At 48.7% G+C, this 21,229-nt stretch overlaps 6 protein-coding genes across 6 annotated transcripts; 4 read left to right on the forward strand and 2 right to left on the reverse strand.

The window, feature by feature from the left end:
• Positions 1-253: 253 nt before the first annotated feature.
• On the forward strand, positions 254-1,495 carry LHYA1_G005629 (putative oxidoreductase; the record flags this gene model as incomplete). Its single annotated transcript, XM_031150573.1, has 1 exon — positions 254-1,495. The coding sequence occupies one exon, from the start codon at positions 254-256 to the stop codon at positions 1,493-1,495; it is 1,242 nt and encodes a 413-aa protein (XP_031003528.1).
• A 4,425-nt stretch (positions 1,496-5,920) lies between these two features.
• prp22 (Pre-mRNA-splicing factor ATP-dependent RNA helicase) lies at positions 5,921-9,526 on the reverse strand (the record flags this gene model as incomplete). Its single annotated transcript, XM_031150574.1, has 1 exon — positions 5,921-9,526. The coding sequence occupies one exon, from the start codon at positions 9,524-9,526 to the stop codon at positions 5,921-5,923; it is 3,606 nt and encodes a 1,201-aa protein (XP_031003517.1).
• A 1,733-nt stretch (positions 9,527-11,259) lies between these two features.
• nuo-21 (NADH-ubiquinone oxidoreductase 21 kDa subunit, mitochondrial) lies at positions 11,260-12,015 on the reverse strand (the record flags this gene model as incomplete). Its single annotated transcript, XM_031150575.1, has 3 exons — positions 11,260-11,569; positions 11,620-11,730; positions 11,777-12,015. The coding sequence occupies 3 exons, from the start codon at positions 12,013-12,015 to the stop codon at positions 11,260-11,262; spliced, it is 660 nt and encodes a 219-aa protein (XP_031003518.1).
• Positions 12,016-12,285: 270 nt separating this feature from the next.
• ATP17 (ATP synthase subunit f, mitochondrial) lies at positions 12,286-12,827 on the forward strand (the record flags this gene model as incomplete). The annotated part of the gene is made up of 3 exons (XM_031150576.1): positions 12,286-12,333; positions 12,526-12,676; positions 12,736-12,827. 3 exons carry the CDS (start codon positions 12,286-12,288, stop codon positions 12,825-12,827), a joined length of 291 nt encoding a protein of 96 aa, XP_031003519.1.
• An 894-nt stretch (positions 12,828-13,721) lies between these two features.
• Positions 13,722-17,786, forward strand: LHYA1_G005633 (uncharacterized protein; the record flags this gene model as incomplete). The annotated part of the gene is made up of 2 exons (XM_031150577.1): positions 13,722-14,349; positions 14,401-17,786. 2 exons carry the CDS (start codon positions 13,722-13,724, stop codon positions 17,784-17,786), a joined length of 4,014 nt encoding a protein of 1,337 aa, XP_031003520.1.
• An 891-nt stretch (positions 17,787-18,677) lies between these two features.
• On the forward strand, positions 18,678-20,244 carry YER152C_1 (Uncharacterized protein; the record flags this gene model as incomplete). Its single annotated transcript, XM_031150578.1, is given in 3 exon segments — positions 18,678-18,956; positions 18,968-19,147; positions 19,345-20,244. The coding sequence occupies 3 exon segments, from the start codon at positions 18,678-18,680 to the stop codon at positions 20,242-20,244; spliced, it is 1,359 nt and encodes a 452-aa protein (XP_031003513.1).
• Between the last annotated feature and the right edge of the window lie 985 nt (positions 20,245-21,229).

Here is a 21,229-nt window from a genome sequence, read left to right on the forward strand (position 1 = left end):
GAGACGTTGAATGGCGTTGTCAGCCTTCTGGAACTTTAGAGATAGTAACGCCGAAGACGCTAAATATTTAAGCTTAAATTCTACTAACTCGCTAGAAAATGTGCCCCTGACCTGACCTGACCTGAATACGGTATTTCAGGTCAGGGAGCGTCGTCATTTTATAATCTCATAGCTGTCAAGTTCTTCATTTCACTTCACAACATACCCCCTCTCCTCCTCTCCTTTTCTCCTCCTCCCTTCACCCACCGCCGCAATGCCGTTGCCTTTCATTGCAGACTATTTCTGGAAAGGCATACCTGGTCTGCCTGGGCCCTTGACAGTCCTCAAAGTTGTCGCCGTCGTAGCCTTCATCGGCCTTCTAAAATGGTACTTGGCTGGCAAAGTCAACACTTCGGAGCGGCAGATGCACAGTAAAGTCATTATGATAACAGGAGGAACATCTGGCATAGGGGCAGCGACAGCTCTCAGTCTGGCACGGAGGGGCGCCCAAATCGTCCTGCTCGTCCACCAATCTCCCAAGGACATATTCCTTGTCGACTACATTGACGATTTACGAGAACAATCTGGGAACGAAATGATCTATGCCGAGCAAGTAGACTTGTCTTCCCTACACAGCATCCGCCAATTTGCTACGAAATGGATTGACAATGCACCGCCTCGACGACTAGACATGATTATTCTTTGCGGTTCGACTCTTACGCCTCCTGGCAAGCCTCGAGTATTGAGCGACGAAGGCTTGGAAGAAACTTGGGTGGTAAATTATCTAGCCAATTTCCACCTTCTCAGCATACTCAGTCCTGCCATCAGAGCCCAGCCGCCAGACCGAGATGTCCGGATCCTATTCACAACGTGCTCTGCATACATTGCCTCGCCTCCCATCATCGATGGGAGTGAAGCTTTGACCAAAAAGGATTGGACCCCGGCGAAAGCTTATGCTCGCAGCAAACTGGCATTGATGATATTTGGACAAGCATTTCAAAAACATTTGGATTCACGCAAGAGACCGGATGGCGCGCCTTCCAATGCTCGGGTTGTATTTGTAGACCCGGGATATTCGCGAACTCCAGGAATGCGGCGTTGGTTGACAAGAGGAACACTTTGGGGTTTAGGATTATATTTGGCGTTGTGGCAGACGGTCTGGCTCCTACTTAAATCCTCGGAAGGTGGAGCCCAGAACTTGTTATACGCCGCAATGGAAGCTACACTAGGACGCGGCGAAGGTGGAAAATTGATAAAGGAATGTCGAGAGTTAGATTATGCTAGGATCGATGTCAAAGATGAAAAGATTGCTAAGAAGCTGTGGGAGAGCAGTGAGAAACTAATTGAGAGGGTCGAAAGGGAAGAAGCCGTCAAGAGGGCCTTACAAAAGAAGGAAAAAGAAGAATTGGAGAAGAATAAGCAGTCGGCCGAACATGTACCAGACAAGTCAGACGCCCCAGTTGTCGGCGAGGGGAAAAAGTCTAAATCTCGGAGGCAGAGGAAGGCCAAATCCTAATTCAGACTGTACGACAGGTTTACAATATCCATGGAATTGTCGTTCGATGTGTCCCAGACCGCGGACAAGGCACTTGTTCAAGTTCTTGGTCCACGATATGTCACGAAACTGATCTGAGATCACTGCGTAGTAGAGGGGAAGTTAAAGCGAGATTCTCGCAATCACCCTCGGAATCTGATACACGTGGCGTCTATCTGGAATAGATGAAGCACGGATTAGGACATGGTTTTGTTGGTGGGTTTCTCGTATTATATATTCAAAGACCCGCCTGCTGACAGCTAGGAGGCTTAAAGGGAACATGCGACCGATGACTCGACGAGTCACAACCAAGATGTTCGGATCCCAATTGCAAGATCTGTCGGTTTCAGAATGCTTATTTTAATCGTTGCCGTCCGATTAGGTTATGCAATTCGTGTGTCATCCACCCGTTGTGGTATTCTTGGTCCAGACCCGTGAGAAACGGCCAATTAAATTATGCGGAAGGATTTATTGTGGGCGCAGCTTTTGGGAAGGATCTCGAGAACGCACCGGATTTTAGTTGAAACAATCAGCTTTTTGTCCCAAACAAGCTTCCTCTTCATGCTCTGTAACACGCTGGCTGACATACTAAGTCGAGTCTGGCTCCTTCTCTTCCTTCAGACTCGCAAACTCGCAAGACAGCGAATAAGAGCAGGCCTATACGTATTAAGCGAGTTCCTTACCAAACCAGGAGGTCTTGCGCAATGATTAACGTAGCTGCTATCATGTCATCATGGGATCTCTTGTATGCGTTGTACGGTCTAAAGCTAGGTAGGGCCCAGTTCAGCCCGAGTCAAGTGATTTTCTATACTTTTTTTCAATGTCTGCCCCGGGTGAAATAATTTCCATGCGAACAATTTATCAGGCATGCCTTATGAAGGATGGTACAGCTTCGAAGTACTGAGCGAGCCAGTCTACAATCGAGCTTGGAATAGAGGGGATGAAGACCAGAGGCCTCGTCCTACACAACCTACGGTTAAACCCAGACCTGTGTCCGATGTTTCTCCCATATCAGCAAACTTCGAGAACGGGTTGCCTGAAGCTCCCAATACACTTGGTTCAAATCGGTATGAGCACCATGGAGTTGACATAGTGTCACCAATATACACACCACCACATCCCTTCCAGGAGGTTAGGCGCACGGCGGACGAGCCTGCAGTGAGGGATGTACCACTAGGACGAGGACCTTCATTTCTAGAAGTTAGACGTGCAGCAAATCATGTACCAGAAATGGTGGGAAGGCCAATACCAAGGTCTACTGTACCAATTGTTCGACGGAAACCCGTTCCAGAGAATCCACGTTCCAGGACGGTCCCATATAGTGAGGATGACTTCCGCGGCCTGGAAGCTCCATCATCCACCGAACCTTGGGCTCGGGGAAATGACATTGAGATTGCCCCTGGTTACCCTCCAAAGTCACACTCGCTAGGCAAAACTGGGAGGGATTTATGGTCTATGATTCTCACAAATCTATCATTCCTCTTCATTCCTCTGGTCTTCTTCGCACTTGCTATCGTCATAGGAGTTAATGATAATAAAGCCACAAATGACAGGCAGCACTGGGTGGCATATTGGAATTTAATGGTGGTGGTATGTTGAGAATGAGGCCTGGTTCTACACGCCCAACATACATCTGATATTGACCTCATACAGGCGGGGACATTTTTCCCTATTGCTTTCGCGGCACTCATTGGCAGAGCTGCAGTAAAAGTTGCAGGCTATCGTCTAGAGCACGGGGTAAAGCTTGGTTCACTGGAACAGATCATGGTAAGAAGGCTGGGGATCTCATTTTATTCCTACTTTAGAATACTTCAGGCACTTGCGAATACTTACAGCATCTCCCCTCTCGAGCCAATCTCTTCAAACTTCCCCAAAGACGTAAAGCTCATTTTCTGACTTTTGCAGGGGAGTATGACCTTTGGCAATGCAATAGGCACACACGCTCGGCTTCGGTTCTTCAACTTGCTCGGTCTTGGACTTTTGGTAATGTGGGTGATGTCCCCAGTCGGAAGTCAAGCATTTTTGAGGCTCTTGTCTCTAAAATTAGCAACTGGCAAGTCACAAACAACCATGCCATACTTCGACACGGACTCGGAATCACTATTAGCAAGCGGCTCTGCAATCTCACCCCCAGATGCGGCTCAATTGCAGTCAACGACAACTTTTACATCAATGTACGTTGCTGCAGTTTTGGGTCCATCGGATACGAAGAACGGGTCGATGGATTTGTGGGGAAATGTCAAAATTCCATATCAATCTTCCCTCGAGGAGACAAGAGATGGCTGGGCATCACCAAACGATTCAACTGTTTACTCCGCCTTGACCGGTATCCCCATCGCTGGGATACAGATGGGGGTGACAGACTTTTCTATGGAGTCGAGCTATATCGAACTGAATTGCGGCAGTATAATTGGAATGAGTACCTTGGTAGACCTGCAGCCTTTCGAGCATGACAGTCTAACTAATGCAACATACTCGCTGAGTAACGGAACGTATCATGGCTCCAATGTCTCTTCCACTACTCTCGCGTCTGACTTGACTACTGCTACCTGGTCATTGGGCATGGACACCTTTATCTCACCTGAGTTTAATCGGAGTTTATCAACAACTTCATCCACAAGATCTTGCCAACCAGGGGACAATGGCTACATTGCTTCCCCTTGTTACCTCCGTGATCTCTCCGACAGTCAGGCTACATTGGGAACATTGTTGTTCCAGTCATTGGATGTATCCTCCGACTCGACTCCCTCCCCATCAATACAAGCAGCACGTTGTCAAGTGCAGCAAACATACGTCGAATCGAACATCACTTGCACGCAATCAGCCAATGCCCAACCGGACTGCCACGTCGTCACTCAACGAAACTCCGAACGACATCGCGCACCTTCCGCCATAACACCATTATCCTTCCCAGAGATCTTCGACGCGATCTCTCTAGGACTCCCTCGATCCTTTGGTGCTACACAAGCCGGATCTAAAACCGACCCGTCTGTGTCCTACCTAAACAGTACATCCACCACAGACATCGCACAAGCCGACGGCGCAGCGGTTCTTACGAACATTCCCGCAAACGTCTTTTCAGCCCGTTTGGGACAGCTCCTCAATACCTACTACTCCCTCAGCCAAACCAACACTCTAATGTCCGAAGGCTCATCCTTAAGCTTCCCCGACAACATCAGCACACTAGCAACCCTGACAGCCTCGGAAGAAGTATACTCCGTATCCTGGCCCTGGTTCGCATTCCTCTTCATCGCAACGATGCTCATGCTGCTCGCCGCAGTCGCAGGCGTAATCTGCGATTGCGTTAACCTGAATCCCGGATTCCTGGGATATACGAGTTCAATCATTCGGGATTCGAAATACGTGTCGTTGCCGTCTAAAGACGGGCCACTGCTGGATGGCATAGAGTTGACGAGGAGGAATCGCGACTTTCCGCTTAAAATGGGGTCGGTGAGTGAGGGTGGGCTGGTGCGTTTGTCTATTCTGAAAAGAGATGATCCTATCCAGATGAGGAATCTGAGGGATTATGGGGGATGAGTTAGAGGGGACGTTAATTTATTTGTTGTTTGTTTGTTTGTTTGTTTGTCCGGCAAGTAATAATGCGAAGTAAAAAGAACTTGTTCTTTCCCGGTAATTTAATAGTGGAAAATATCCCGTTTCCTTCTACCAACGTGATATCATGTTCATTCATACACCTAAATCACTCGTATTCATTCATCACTTCCCAATATACCAGCAGCAACAAAAACATCAAGTATCTCGAACACAGGTAAGACACATTTGACAGCTACTTCCAGAAGGCGTGAAATATCTCACGTTTTAGATGAAATGTAAGTTCCGTAGACAAATTATATTCCTGTTAAGATGTCGCTTCGCTCACTACAGTACCATGAACTAATGGAAATAATGGAATGGGAACCAACTAACTAACAAGCGAGGAGGTGCGAAATGCAACAAAGTTCTAGCTAGGACTAGAAACTTTGGTTTGTGGGTTTGCTTGATGGGAAAGGAGAGACTACGTTTCGCTCTTGACGATCGTTGGTTTGATATCAAATTGGTAAGGGTATTTATTGTGACTGTTACGGTGTGAATAATTGAGATGCAAGCAACATCTGGGACTTCTGCAGAAGTGCTTCGATCTCTTGTGGAGCTAAAAGCTACTTGCGTAAGGACTGGAGAGGACTATATGCCCTTTGGGATATGCACGTAATCACCCTTTTCTTATTAGAAATGACAAGTTGGTATCTTTTCGTACGTTCTGCCCTTTCCAAAGCATTGCCTGCTCAGGGTATTTGTTAAGTAGAAGTTGGTACAGATCACCCAAACACAAAGGGAATGGTACTAGATACAAATATGTCGAATTTTTCCAGGCTCTTTCTATGTCTAGGGTGGGTATCGATCAGATTATTAGCCCCATGTTCCTCCTCCACCACCTCTGCCTTGCCTCTTTTGTGAAGACAATCTCCAATCATCCTCAGCAGCAAATTTGTTATACAAAGGCTGAATCCTCTCTGCCTTCTTTCTCTTACTCAACTTATCCGTTGGCGCCACCTTGAAGAAACTAGGCGCAGCGTCTACCAGCCAACGTGGCTCAATCGCCGTGGTACAGTGCATGTACTCCTTACTTGTTAAGATAAGTTCGTGGTAAATGACCCACTCCGCTTGCTTGCCAAATAGCGCTGAGCTTGGGTGCAAATAGACAGGCGTGCCTTCAATGAGTGTCTTGTAACCTTCTTGGGGGTCCTTCCTTGCCGAATTCCGGAAGAAGCCAGAGCACAGAGCTTGGCGAACCTTCTGGGTATCTCTACCACAAGATACGACTGGGTGCTTATACCGTCCCATGATCTGGAGGAGTTGGTCACGAACATCCTTTGCTCGCCGCATCGAACGCTCTTGAATGAAGTTCTCGAAACACCACTGCTTGGCGAATTTATTTTGCTTCCAGCCGTTGTAGACGTTAAGTAGCGTCAAGTGATCGCCGTGCGGATCGTGGAACTTCGCTTTCTTCTGATCTGCTTGCGTTTGTTTTTCTTTGGGTCGGTAGAAAGGAGGGGGCATGGACAACAATGCGACAATGCTAAGAATTTCGTCAGAGCATCTCAGGTCGACCGCTGCAATCATAACCTTCGCAAGGGACGGGTCCATAGGGAAGTCGGCCATCTTGCGGCCTAATCGAGTCAATAGACCTTCGTCATCTAGTGCAGAAAGAGCGTAGAGTTCTTCGAGGGCAGTCAACATGGTATTTGTTGGAGGGGGATCCATAAAGTCGAAATGAAGCAAGTCATTGATACCCATAGCCTTGAGCATCAGAATCGTGTTAGACAAATTTTGCCGTTGAATTTCGGGAATCGAGGTAGGCAACATTTCAGACTGGAAGGCGGCTTCTGTATAGAGACGGAAGCACTTTCCTGGTCCAGTTCTCCCTGCACGTCCAGCACGTTGCTTTGCTTGTGCCTGGGAGATAGGCGTCACAACGAGGGAGTCCATTCCCAATTTTGGATCGTACGCATTTTGCTTTACAAATCCAGGATCAATCACGTAATAGATGTGATCAATTGTGATTGATGTTTCTGCAATATTGGTTGCAATGACAACCTTGCGGCTGCCAGGAGGCGCTGGGTCGAAGATCCTACTTTGCATTTCACTGGGGAGAGCAGAGTAGACCGGAAGGATGATGAGCTCTGGAACGCTTGGACCGAGGGCTTTCATCCGCTCGAAGAGTATTTCACAACTCGTATCAATTTCTTCCTGTCCAGTCAAGAAGAGTAAAATGTCCCCGGGAGGCTCGGTTAGATGTATTTGCATGACCGTAACAAGAGCGGCATCCAAATAGTCCGATTCAGGCTCCTTGGAATACATGACCTCAACTGGGTAAGTGCGTCCAGGAATCGAAAAGATAGGGCATTCGTTGAAATAGGCCGAGAACTTGTCAGCATCTAGCGTAGCAGACGTGACAATAATCTTCAAATCTGGACGGCGCTTCACTGTCTTCTTGAGCAAAGCAAAAAGAACATCTGTGGCTATCGTACGTTCGTGAGCTTCATCCAGCATGATAACAGAGTATCTTTTGAGATCAGGATCTATCAAAATTTCTCGTTGCAACATGCCGTCAGTCATGTATTTGATCTTTGTCGCTGGTGATGTGCAATCCTCGAACCGAATTGTGTAGCCAACCTCCTGACCTAGTTGACATCCAACTTCCTCGGCCACACGCTTTGCCACTGACATAGCAGCTACACGTCGAGGTTGGGTACAGCCGATCATGCCATCGTTAGCAAACCCAGCTTCAGCTAAGTACTGTGTCAACTGGGTCGTCTTTCCTGAACCAGTATCACCGACTACAATTAAGATTTGGTTTTGACGGATGGCGTCGATAACTCTTGACCGGAAACTGAACACTGGCAACGACTCTCGCTGCTGCTTAATCGTCATATCCGTTCGACGTCCAAGTGATTGCTCTTTGTTCTGCGTGATTTTCTTCCATTCTGGAACAGTCTCATTTGACACGGCAGGTTTAGCATTCCGTAGTTCGCTGGCAAATTTTCTATCATCAGTCGCTGCCATTGGGTCATTCCATTGTGCCGACAAGTCAACTTTTGAGCTTTGTTCGGCGGCTTTGTCTTGGGCCTCTTGTTGCCTTAGCTCTCTACGATCTTTTGCGAGAGTCGTTCCAGACATGGCAGCTCGATTCATAGAACCATCAGGTGCCTTGACTACTCTGATAGGAGACAGTTCAAGGGACTGCTTAGTTTGACCTGCCAGGAAAGGGGGCTCCTCCTCCTTGAGTTCTATGTCGACTTCTTCCTCAAGCTCCATCTCGCCTTCTCCATTTAGTGTAGCGTTGTAATCCTCGTCAAGATCCGGGTAATCCGACGCCTTCACAACTCCAGAGGCGATAAGCTGTCGAATCTCCCAGCGCTCTGGCGAAGTCATCCTCTTCTTCTGTCGTGAGCGAGTAGGCACGCTGTCTTCAAAGACAACGGTTGTATCATCTATTAGACCATATCCATTCTTAGCGCCACCAAGTTGTTCCATGTTGGCACCAGATTGTATCCTAGCTTGTGGAGCTAAATCTCTACCAGTCTCTTGGTCGACATCCTTCATGGAGAGCCCTATTCTGGCGCCTTCAATTTTTAGGATCTTGACCTTGACTGGCTGGCCTCTGGAAACCAAATCTGAGGGGTGATTTACCCGCTGGCCCTCCACTAAGGCAGATACATGTACAAGACCATCCACCTTGCCTTTAACGCCGTGTATATTAACAAATGACCCGAAGTCCTTGACTCCTGTAACGTGACCCTCGTACACCTTGAAAAGTATAGGTTCGTCGTCAATTTCTGGAGTTGGAGGCCTTTTGAACTGATCATCATCGTCTCGTCTTCGGCGATGACTTTTGTGACCATTCCGCGAGCGCCCATTTTCGTCTTCCCCATGTCCATGTCTCCTTCGTCTCCTAGATTCTTCCACGGAGCGTGACCGTGATCTGTATCTATCTTTCCGACTCCGTCCCCTATCATCTTCTTCAGGGCTTCTGCTTCGTTTGCGACTGGTTGTCGCAGGCTTCTCTGTTCTGGCCTTGCTTTCGAGGCCCTCGAGTAGGGCAAGAGTATCGTCGATCGCATCTGTTCCCTGATTCACATTGTTGTTTGAGTAGTCTCCCTCGTCTTGCCACGGAACGTCCCGGTCAGGCAGCGCAAGTCCTTTGAAGATCTTCGTCTTCTCTGCCACTTTTCGGGAACCATCCTCAGCGCTTTCTCCATTCCTTGCTTTCCCTCCCTTAAATTTTGGATGCATAGTCAGCACCAGGCGATCTACACTCTCTATCAAACTTTGTGGAAAGTCCGCCCCCATTGCCTCCAGCTTCTGCTGAAACTCCTCCAAGTTTTTGCATTCTGCATGCTGTGCAATGATGAACTCGGCGAGGGTCTTGTCGCTGATCCCAAGATGGTTCTGGAGTTCCGAAGTCACTTTGGAGACCAAAGAGAGCAATTCGAGGGATTCGAGGTCATCCATGACTGCTGATGTCGCTGGAGGTGTGTCTTACTACTTTTTGGTGGCACTTGATTAGGAAGTTTATCGAGGCGCGGCTATTTCAAGCGCTAGACGCCAAGTGTATAACTGCCCGGCGCTTCTTCTTTCATTGAACTGGCAATTTAACCAATGAATTTAAATCGTTCTTCTTAAAGTGAATATATACCAGTGAACATAGACCCGTACCATACCCTTTTCCGCCATGCGCCAAAGCAAGGCTCCACAAGTGTCACGAGGCATATACAGTACGCCTAGTGGCGGAAGAGGGAAGAGTCGACGACATGTAGCCACAGCCTTGTCAAAAATTCACTTATGCTTACCAAAGGTCTTCTTGCTGGGTATTGTCTCTATCTTGATATTTCTTTGATGTCTACGTTGACGGCCAAATTTGCGCATACTCATAACTCGTGGCGTTGAGTTTGGTACCTTTACCATCTTCCACCATCATCTTCGCTATGGTTGAGTTCAACCTTTTGCAGAGCTTTCCAGGCGAGATCCGAAACCAGATATTTCAATACTGTATTCAAGATGCCATAGAATCGGCCAAGACTCGGCGAACTGATCATCTTCGTCTTCAAGCGATGACATATCAATCATCAACATCCAAGGTACCAAGCTTCAACGTCTCTGTATTCCCTCGCTGGCATGGACCTGGTGTTATGTGTACCAACGGCATCGGGCCTCTCCCACTTCTATTTGCGAATAAGCAGATCTATGAAGAGGTTTCATCGCTCGTTTTCTCCCAGGTAGATAGCGTTTCCATAGGAGGTTATATGGTTCAACGCCAGGATGAAGATCCCAACATCCGCTGGGCTGTGGGATACTCACTCTTGAATCGCCGACCAAGTCTGCTCTTCTCAAAGAAATTCAAAATACGGTTGCCTAGGGTAAGTTATTCAATATACGTCTGCCCTGCTTTACAGATTTTGCCTTTGATTTAAAATTTCCTGGGCTTTAATTCTCCTATTTATTGAATATTGAACTTTGGAGAAGGAGGATAATACTGATTATTTGATCTTCTACAGCTCAGAAAAGATTTATCTCACGGATATTGGACTTCGCTTTTGCACCAACCACCAAGCAAATTTACCAGTGTTTACAACACATGGGCAGTCGTTCCTGGGTTGGAGATATTCCTGCGCAAATTCAAGCAACTATCGGTACTCGACGTGGTATTATCAATTGAGGAAGGGGATCCGCCAAATTTTGAGGGACTGCTCCCTCTTTACGACTCATACGGCAAGAAGATGACTGTTGAGTTTCTTCGCCCACACCCGCTGGATCGGTTACGGTCTGCGGAATGGGACAACAGGATGTCACTATGGAGCTTTGCTTGGGAGCAGTGCTTGCGGGAAACTGGGAGGATTTAATGAGTCAACGTTGTAACGAATTATGATCGTCAGCATGGATTTTGCTTCGAAATTGTAGGAGTGTAATATCCTAACCCTAATACATACCTTAGGACGGAAATGGTGTGGTTCATAAACAAAATGTACTGAGGGCTTATGACGACTTCTTCCATCAATTACCAACACATGCTTAAGCCTCCGAACCGGGCGCTAGATCTCGCAATTCCAGATCTAAGAGCATCGGGGGCAGTATATAGTGGCAGTATCAACATCAACTAGGTTAGTCGAATGCTCAGCTATTTTCAAGCATGTGATTGATATAACGGATGTCAATATTCTAAAGCTCTTATGTACAAACACGACCATCTACTTCGTCCGAATGTGCTTCAATTTCTTGTCCGACCACAAGAAGTTGTTCGCATACATTTTTGGTGCGATCTTTCTGGAGTTTGGCTCCTGCACGAAGTACTCATAGCCCTGCTTCTCCGCAAACCTGATAGCATCTTCTTTGGTCTTAAAGGTGATGTTCGTTCCTTGCATGAAGTCTGCCGATGACTGCCAGCCCATCAAGGGATTCTCCCAACGGTGCCCTTTGGGTAATATATCCCAGTCCATTCGCCATTCGTGACCATGCCAGTCTCCTGATTGTGTCGCGGGCTTGGTGGGGCGGTAGATGCTAATTCAAGTCAGATGTTGCCTAGAAGTGCATATAGAGTTCAACCATACCGGACGGTTCGGGCTTCAAGTTCAATTGGTGCTCCAGATAGCACAGCTGCTGGTAGAACTTCGCCTTCCTCGCTGCCGTTCATAACTCGCTTTGGGACTGGGGAGAAAAGTCTAAGGACGTTAGCTAGATCCTATCCGCCTGGAGATGTATACTAACGATGAAGCTTGATCAACTTGTACCGAGTAATCCGGCTGATTGTGTCTGGGTGCCTTCAATTGCTCCTCAGTGGTGACAGAAGATTCAGGTGTAGCTCCCGGGGCCTTGTCCGATGTTGTCAGGGTGGTTCCTAGAGCTGTATGCGTGTCGAATCGTTGGGAGCCAGGGACAGCTCGTCGCAATGAAGGGGTTCCTGCTTTGAGCAGTCTGCCCCCAATTGATGGGCGTAGCAACGACATTGTGAATGAATTTACCCTCAATCACTTTGACCATGGCTTCAACTCGTTGATTTGGAGGATGTTGGGTCTGCTTACTAATATACGCTAGTGAACATTGAAGTCGGGTCGGAACCTCTTCAGGATCTGCTCAAACATCATCGTTCGCAATTCTCCTCTCCACATATCGTCAAGACACTCACACCGAGGTACGAATGAATCTGGAGGCAGTTGGCTCTTGATATTTGAGAGTCCAGGGTTGCAATTGAGCTGACGAGGTCCACAGTCATCAAGATGAGCTTCATTTCTCGCCGGGCGCTTTCCACCCTCATCCCACCAAAGGTACATCTCACTATTGCCTCAATATAGCTCTTGAGTTGTTTAACTAACTCACTACTAGGTGGCCTCTCCTTCCGTAAGCTTACCCCCTCGAAAAAGCACTCAATTGAGCTTCCCGTGTCCCCCGAGCGATTCCCTTCCGAACAGACGAACTACGATCGAATAATGGGGGTTTCAACTGACGATTGGAAATAGGGACTTGGCGCTGCTCAAGATGCTGTCCGCATGCAACGTGTCGTGAGCTTCTACGAGAAGCTTCCCCGAGGCGCAGCTCCAGAGATCAAGCCCAAGGGACTTCTCGGCAGATACCAAGCTCGATACTTCGGAAAGAACGCCTCTGCAACACGTACGTCCTCAGCGCAGACCATTTGACTGTTCTCTACTGATTCTTTCTGCTATTTTTAGCCATCATTCACGCCGTTGTAGTCCTCCTCGCGATCGGATACGCCCAGAACTACTATTTCCACTTGAGACACCACAAGAACAACGCTCACTAAATGGATGGGATACGTTAGTGGAGGATGAGAGCTTGTGTTACTAGGTGTAAATAAGGATTAGAAGAATACCAGTGGTTGCCGGAAGGTGCTGAATAATTTCTGCGTGATTGGTGACGATTCCGACCAGATACGTACCCATTCATGGGATACGACTTTCGAAGTTAAGTTCCCATGAACTTACCACTACAGCGAGGCTTCATTGAGCGTTGTAATATTGGAGACGTCTGTCTATGCTGAGAAATGAAGTGGTCACGCGCTTTGAAATGGAGCATCAGACGATAAAATCTGGAAGTTACACTGCAAATCTCACTAATAATGATAGCTCGGAGCACTTGTAGCTATTTACATTCCAGTGCTGATCAAATGTTGCGGCTTGGAAAGCTATTTACTCACTTACAGGAAAGGTGTCGATTCTCGCCCGCCCATCTATGCATATAAAACAATCAACTACCGAAGTTTGAAGGAACATCATTGTAAACGTGCATTTACTTTTCTATTTCAAATATCCTTGCCCCAAATGCCCATATTCATGTTGATCATTCTGAAGACAAAGAAGAAAGCGATATTGAATATGTACAAAGATAACTCTTCAGCCTCGATTTTACTAGGTAGGTTCCGTGCAGGTCGCGCTAAGCCGAATTCATACTTGTCATACGGAGTTGACGAGCTTTTGAAGTACCTGAACATCCCCCAAATCCCGCCCTCTCCACGAAACGAAGGAGCTTCTCATCCATCTTCTTGTCGCCCTAATATTACTGCGACCTCATAATACTCCTTCCCCATCATCCTTCCATCCCGCCCCAGAGCGCCTCGGTCCAAGCTTGTCAGTCACCAGAAACGGGCCAACGCATGCGCAGCTCCAGGAACACACACAAACATCTCTGAAGACGTATGATGGCAACTGAAGCCACTCCTGAAAACCTTGCGACGTCCTCTGCTATACCCGACCATGAGCTGGTGGGTCCTGATTCTCTGTTCAATGACATTTTTTGCCTGCTGACTTGCGCCCAGAATATAACTGAAACCTCGAGCCACGATGTCTCCTCTGAGCAGCCTCTCGTAAATGGGACTCCAATCACCAATACCGAGAAAGATGAGATTAAGCAAGATACAGAGCATGTCGAACCAAGCGTCAACTCGGCGGAGGTCAGTGTTAGTGGAGGATCGGATACTGAGGCTTCGAAAGCGGAAACCACGAAAGCCCAGACGGATGAGAAGGGCCATCTTCGAACTTCATCAACTGTAAAGAAGTTCGCATCCTTCAAACCAGTCTCGGTCAACAAAACTTTTCTTGCGGCCAAGGGTGCGACCACGACGCCACCGTCAAAATTAGGCGACAAAGGACCTGCAAGTTCTATTGTGGCTTCTGGTGGACCTTCTGCAAGCACAACACTTAGACCTCGATTGGTGGCCAAGTCTGGAAGTGGTCTACGTGATTCTACCCCCCGAGCTTCTACAGCGGCGAATGGTAGCAAGCCTGGCGCGGCTCCGGATGCGAGCGCTGTTTGGAACAAGAACAGGCGTACGTTGCACATTCTCACATTATCTAGGGCCATGAACTAATATGTTACAGCGGCGCCACCACCTGAACCCAAGCGATTCACGGACGAGGAGCTCAAGCAGCGATATGGAATTCATCTAGCTACGAGGCTTCAAACGGACGAACCCGGAGGAAAGGAGAAGAACTGGGCTGACATTGATGATGACGACGATGATTGGGCTCCAGAAACCATTGAATGGACTGATGGTACAAAGATCACGCTACCACAGGCCGATGAGGCACCAGTCCCAAGTCCGGAACCTGTTCCTGCACCAATCCCAATAACGAAAGATGTGAAGCCCACCGAGATCCCGAAATCAAAGTCGCCTGCTCCAGTACAACAGTCAGCCTCTCCTACCGTGAAGTCCAGTGGATTTGGCTCTGGAAGAGCTGGCCTTGTTCTAAAAGGCGCTTCCGAGAAGCCTACATTGGTTGCAAAACCTCCGGGACCACCGACACCAGTCAAGTCGCCATGGGCTCCTCTACCCCCCGTAGAAAAGGTTACCCCGGCAGCAATCGAGACGCCCCAAAATCAACAGCCTCAACAGAGCCGCTTTGGTCAGCGAGATCCTCATGGATTCCAGGCCATGCCTCCTCCAGCAAAGGAGATTGCTGCGGACGACTTCAGCAGGTCTTGGAGAGATGGCAATTCAAACTCGAGCAGAGAGCTATACAACTCCCAGTCTGGCAGATATGAGCCAGTAAATGACAATCGACGAGGATCTGTTCGTAGCGATGCGCACTCTAGACAACCTGCGGTGCTGCAGAGGCCATCGCACGATAGTGGTGGTCCTGCAGAACCTTCAGCAGCGTTTCAGACACATCGTGCTACTGGACTAGACGGTGGTTACGGGCGTCGTAGAACTTCATCCAATGTTAGTGGAGGCAGTGGAAATTTTGGTCGGCGCATGAGCAGAGGGGGTCACGAGATGCCTCCACCACATGAGATGCTGAATGTCCGAAGGGGCTCGCTAGCTGCTGTTAGCGACGCGCCTTCCTCGCCGCGCAACTTCTCGCCTTCCGGTCAACCACCACCCCAACAACAGGGCCAACGCGGCTACCAAAACCAAACATGGCAAACTCGTGGCTCGCCCGTCGTTAGCCACACCTCTCCGCAATCTGTTCATAATCAGGTCATTCCTTCTGCCTCGGCATCGGTCGACGGCCAAAGTGCGCCTACAAGTGCAATCCAATCTGAGGATCAGGTCTTCGAGGAGCAGAAGAAGCAGATGAAACAGAAGCGCGAGCTTGCTATCAAGAGACGCCAAGAAGAGGAGGCCAGAGAAGAGGCTGCGCGAAAAGAGCGTATCCGCATTAAACTTGAGGCCATGGGTCCTCCTCCAGACAACAAGAAGCACAAGAAAGACACCCCAAAAGACGAGAAGGCAATGCCCACACAAATCCAGTCGCGCGGAGAGTCCAATTCACTTTCAACTGCGGTCAAAGCTGAGGTTGTTGAGGGCTCCACAGAGTCAACTGTGCATATTCTAGGGTCCGTGCACGAGTCAACTTCGACGACCAAGACTGCACTTGATTCCAAACCTTCCGAGAAACCTTCTGCAAATCATCGCCCCAACGGTATTGACCAAGGCGAGCAGGATCTGTCTGCGCAATCTACCGCGGCTGTCCAGCAGAATCCTCACCAGAACAGATCTTCGCAACCTTGGCAAAGCAACTCAGTCTCCAATTCTGAGAGGTACAATTGGGCTCCGCCACCAACGCAGCAATCGTCGAGCAACGTCTGGGGACCTCCACCAACCAACAACAGGGCTCTCGGCAACGGCGCATTCAATCCAGAACTGGGTCGCTTACCCGATATGCAATCTTCCTCTCGTCCTGGACCGATCGGGCCACCGAATTCAGCCCGAGGCAATTACCAATTTGCACAAGGTCATGGAGGTGAATATAGTCGCTCCAGACCAGCACCTATTGGTCCACCTAACAGACTTCAAGATAGCTCTACCAAAGATAATGGTCGTCTAGCTCGGACATCACCATGGGCCAACGCACCGGCTATCATCGAAGCAAGCGACAAAGCCTATCGCGAAAAGGCCGAAAAGGAGGCTGCAGTTAGGAAAGAGTTAGAAGAAAGAGGCGAAGCTCCGGAGATTAATCAACCGATCTACAAAGAGACGTGGGTGGAGGCAGTTATTGTTAATGGCCATCGTGTTCTAACAGGAAATGTGCACAACACTGTCCTGGATCCATCAGCGCAAGCAGACTCCACATGGAGACAAAACCATGCAAGAGCCCCCGAAGTCCAAGAAGATCAAAACACTGCTCACAATCAACTCGATGCCGTTCATGCGCCACAGCATCACTTTAACGATTCTTGGAAACCTGCACCCGGACACAATGGGCCATCCCCGGCCCCCCGCGGATCTAGATTCTTCCCTGTTCAAGATGTCCGCCTCGAGGAGCAAAACATGTCATTTGACAGACCTGGATCGCCCTCTCCGCCTCCACCTACTATGCCTGGCCACCCGGTGTATGATGGCGATAGTTCACACCCCCATGTCTCCCTCCCTAGACCCCAGAAGCCTGACGTCGTTGTCAAACTACCTCCACCAGCTCTCGCTCCAATCGGCCCACCAAAGCCAGTATCTTTCGCTGCAGCCGTCAGTGCTCCTGCTGCACCAGCGACAAATCACGCCTCCGGTCTAGCAGCGCAACATAATTATTCTAACCGACCAGTATCTTCTCATCAGGATGCTCGGCGTGTGCCAGATTCCTCTTCTGGAGGCTGGCAAGATCGGATCAACACATTGATTGGCCGCAAACCTGATCCTCCGAAATTGCACGCCTTTGCGGTTGATTCTTCGAGCAAAAACGCTCTTGAACTTCCTCAATCACAGCTGGCTGCAACGGTGTCTCTGCCATCTCTGTCTTCTGGAATGTTAGCTCTCAACGATGACCCGATTATGTCTAAACCAGCAGCCGAGGAATGCTTCGAAGAACAAGAAATGGGTTCGCTTCCTGTCATCAAGGTTCCTGTTTCAGCACCCGCAGCAGCGTGGATGCTTGCTCCTCAACAGCCAAAATCTCTTCCTAAGAAGTTTCTTGCTTCGCAAGTTACCAGCGCGGAACCTATAGTTTTCTTGGAAACCGCCATGAACAATCGTACCACCATAAACGTCAAAATGACGGCAGATGATGAAGCAAAGATTGTCAGCTTTACGCGTCAGAGAAGCAACCCAAGACGAGGAGGCGCCCGGGGGGGAGTTTCACGAAACTCTCCATCAACCCATCCACGGGGCGGGCGAGGAAGAGACTCATCAAGGGGCTTCCAGTCGTCAAACCCAGAGAACGGACCCACCACGTCTAGCCCAAAGTCTTTCAATCGTGGTGGTCATCGGGGTAGCCGAGGCTCCAGACCGAGTTGGGACACACATATTGTCCCTACACCTGTCCACACTTGATTGGTAATCTCATGGGAGATCTAGTGCGGAGCGACGAATGTTACGCTTTGTTTCGAAGGCAACTCGGAACTTCTATAATCATGGGCGATATCGCGAGGAGAAAATCACAGTACGCTTTCTTCTGAGGGCAACTCGAATCTTCTCTTGTAATGATGGGCGAGTTTTCTTTTCTACGCGTACACCACTTCCCATACCTACCTACACTTGTAACTGAATTGAATGAGCGGATGCTTGTCTTGTCGGCTATTATGCAATTGGCATATGGCGTGTATATTGTGCCGGAAGCTTTGACTGGACGGACGCCTTTTAGCATGAACTAGGCTCGTTTGCGGAGCAGACGATGACATGGTTGGTCATATTTGTGACGGAAAGCTAGCCTCTTAATGATCCAGCTCGGAAAGAATACTTATTGCAAATCTTTGCTCTCTAGTTGTGACCTTTGGGGGTCTAATACGGCACATCGGCTAGCTACTGAATAAAATACATCAAAAACCGCAGTGGGATTTCATTATTGTGAAGCTAACATGTTGCATATATTGCTTGATTGATAGTTCGTTGACTTTAATTGGCATAGAGCTCATCCTATGTCACCTTTATTAGTTTCAATCATGATTGACATAAAATATAGTAAAGTATGTATGGTATGGTACTGTTAGCTTACCGTTGCGTTGTAGTCTATAGCAAACAATTGGTGCTACAGTACTGGTGGTACATCAATCGGCATTATAAATATCTCGATGGCAAAGTTTCATCATCCTTCACCAATCACAACACATTCCTTCGTTCACTTCAATGCTACACTCAAAAGCCATTCTATCAAGTCGTAGAAATATCCCAAAACCATTCCAAATACCATTCCCACGCTCTTACTACCATACCAACAGCTCCAAAATGGGCGATTTCATCGATGCCCACTCGCGCGACAAGAAACCCCTCAACCTCCTCCGCGGCTGGCCGCACCCATCACTCCTCCCGACGCCCGCCATCGCCAGCGCCGCGCAGACCGTTCTGTCCGACCCTGCCATCTCAATCCCCGGGCTCCTCTACGGACCCGATCCCGGGTACCAGCCTCTGCGGGAGGAAATCGCCCGGTGGCTGAGCGGCTTCTACGGCGGGCAGGCGGATGCAGAGCGCATATGTGTCACGGGGGGCGCGAGCAGAACCTGGCGTGTGTGTTGCAGGTGTTTTCGGATCCGCTGTTCACGAGGGTGTGGATGGTTGCGCCGAGTTATTTTTTGGCGTGTCGGATTTTCGATGATGCGGGGTTGGTTACGGGGGCTGTGGGGGAGGGGGATGAGGGGGTGGATTTGGAGGGGTTGGAGGCCAGTTTGAGGGATGCGGAGAGGGATGAGGGGGTTAGGGTATGTGAGACTTTTCTCTTGTTCCGTGTTCTCCTTCTGTCGGCTTGTAAGGGAGAGAGGCTTCTGTTGGGAACGTCGTTTCCACGTGACACTGCTCCTCCTGAAGTACCTATTGATAGAGACCAAAGTCATCTGTCTGCCCTCCTTGTATCTGAAGTCTATTCTAGCTGGAACGATTTTGCTAATCGGCGTTGTAGAAAATCAAGCTCGCCAAACCCTGGTCGAAGATCTATCGACATATCATCTACTGCGTGCCAACCTTCTCCAACCCATCAGGCAAGACCATGTCCCTATCATGCCGACAAAAGCTCGTCAGACTGGCCCGCAAATACGACGCCCTAATCATCACAGACGACGTCTACGATTTCCTCCTGTGGCCCACATCCAAAAGCTCCTCAACATCGTCAGCTACTGCCCTCATGCCCCGTCTAGTTGACATAGACCGCACCATGGAGCCCGTACCCAGCTCGCACAGTTTCGGAAACGCCATGTCCAACGGCTCGTTCTCGAAGATCGCAGGCCCCGGTTTACGTACCGGCTGGGCGGATGCCACGCCAATATTCACGTATGGTTTGTCACAGTGTGGTTCATCTCGCTCAGGAGGCGCACCGAGTCAGTCGACAGCCACCATGGTGTGCGAGCTATTGAAATCCGGGGCCGTGGGAAAGCATATCTCGCAGGTCTTGATCCCAGCTTACAGGAAGCGGTACGAGATTATGATGGCAGCGATACAGCAGTTCTTACTCCCCGTCGGCGTCACGGTTGGCGAAGTGAGTTTCGGGGAGCAGGAGATATTCGGCGGGTTCTTTATCTGGATTGAGCTGCCGAAGAGCATGAGCGCTGAAGAGGTCTGTTCGACAGCCAAGGAGCGCGAGAATCTGATCGTGGCTCCGGGCCGCCTCTTCGAGGTCTCGGGCGATGCTAGTGTCAGGTTCGAGACCTCCCTCAGGCTGTGCTTTGCATGGGAGGAAGCGGAAGATCTGGAAGATGGAATCAGGAGGTTGGGAAAGGTCATCAGGGACGTGGGAGAAGGCAAGTCGATAGCTTCGAGGCATGCTGGGAAGGAAATCAAAAATGACTTGGGGGAGTTTAGGTAATCTTTGCTTGGGTGCTCGGGACAAACAAACAAATTGGAAGTCCAATTACAGTTATAGTGCACATTGAATTAGCATCTAGCGGAATTTGGGGGACGGATTGCGGGATGGTTTCGAAAAGTGCTTGCTTATTCTCTTGGCCCTCTCCTCTCTAGCAAATCTCCATCTCACCGAAGCTAAGACCTGAACTTTTTGCTTTGCTGGCTAGCTAGGTGTGTTGATAACTTTCAAGTAATTATATTTATGATTTCCAAGAATACATCCTAACCTAATCAATCTAACCACCTACCTACCTGCAAGCTCTACAGTACACACCAACCAACGAATCCTCACCTACCTAGATAATCAGAGATAAAACAAAGGAGGACATATGTATGCACGAACCGTCTAAAAAGAAACGAGGCATGTCATGTCATTTCCTTTTATAGGGGGTGAGTAGTAGGTAGGCATAAAGCGTTGCTATTTGGAATTATTTACTGATAGGGCAAGCTAGTAAGTATAAAAGGACGCTATACAAAAGTCAACATATAGATGATATGATATGATGATGGCTGTTCATATACCTGTATACATTCATCTAGGCGATATAGATTTCACATTTCCAGAAGCCGGCGTGAGTGAGTCGGAGATAAATTTACAAGTTTGCATGCATTCTACAGTCAGTCCTATTTATAAGCCTCCCTATGTATGTGTTAAGCGTCGTCCTGTGTCCACTGATTATCCTACTATCAACTCAACTCGGCTAAACTCAACCATCAAAAGCCTCTCCTCTCCTTAAAACGATACATCGCATCAAAAATCCACCAACACCCTCTATGCCTGCCTCCACCTTCGTCAAACATTTAGTACAAGAATTTGGGTATATAAAAGGAAAGGAATAATTTGTGTAGTGCTGCAATTATGCAAGCAGAGTGGAAGGACAGGCTGTCGTCAAATTATCAGAACTGACTCCCAGACAGCTCGGGTCGTAATGTTCGCTGGTGTATTG

This window comes from Lachnellula hyalina (assembly GCF_007821495.1).
Source record: "Lachnellula hyalina strain CBS 185.66 chromosome Unknown contig00119, whole genome shotgun sequence".
Lineage (NCBI taxonomy): Eukaryota > Fungi > Ascomycota > Leotiomycetes > Helotiales > Lachnaceae > Lachnellula > Lachnellula hyalina.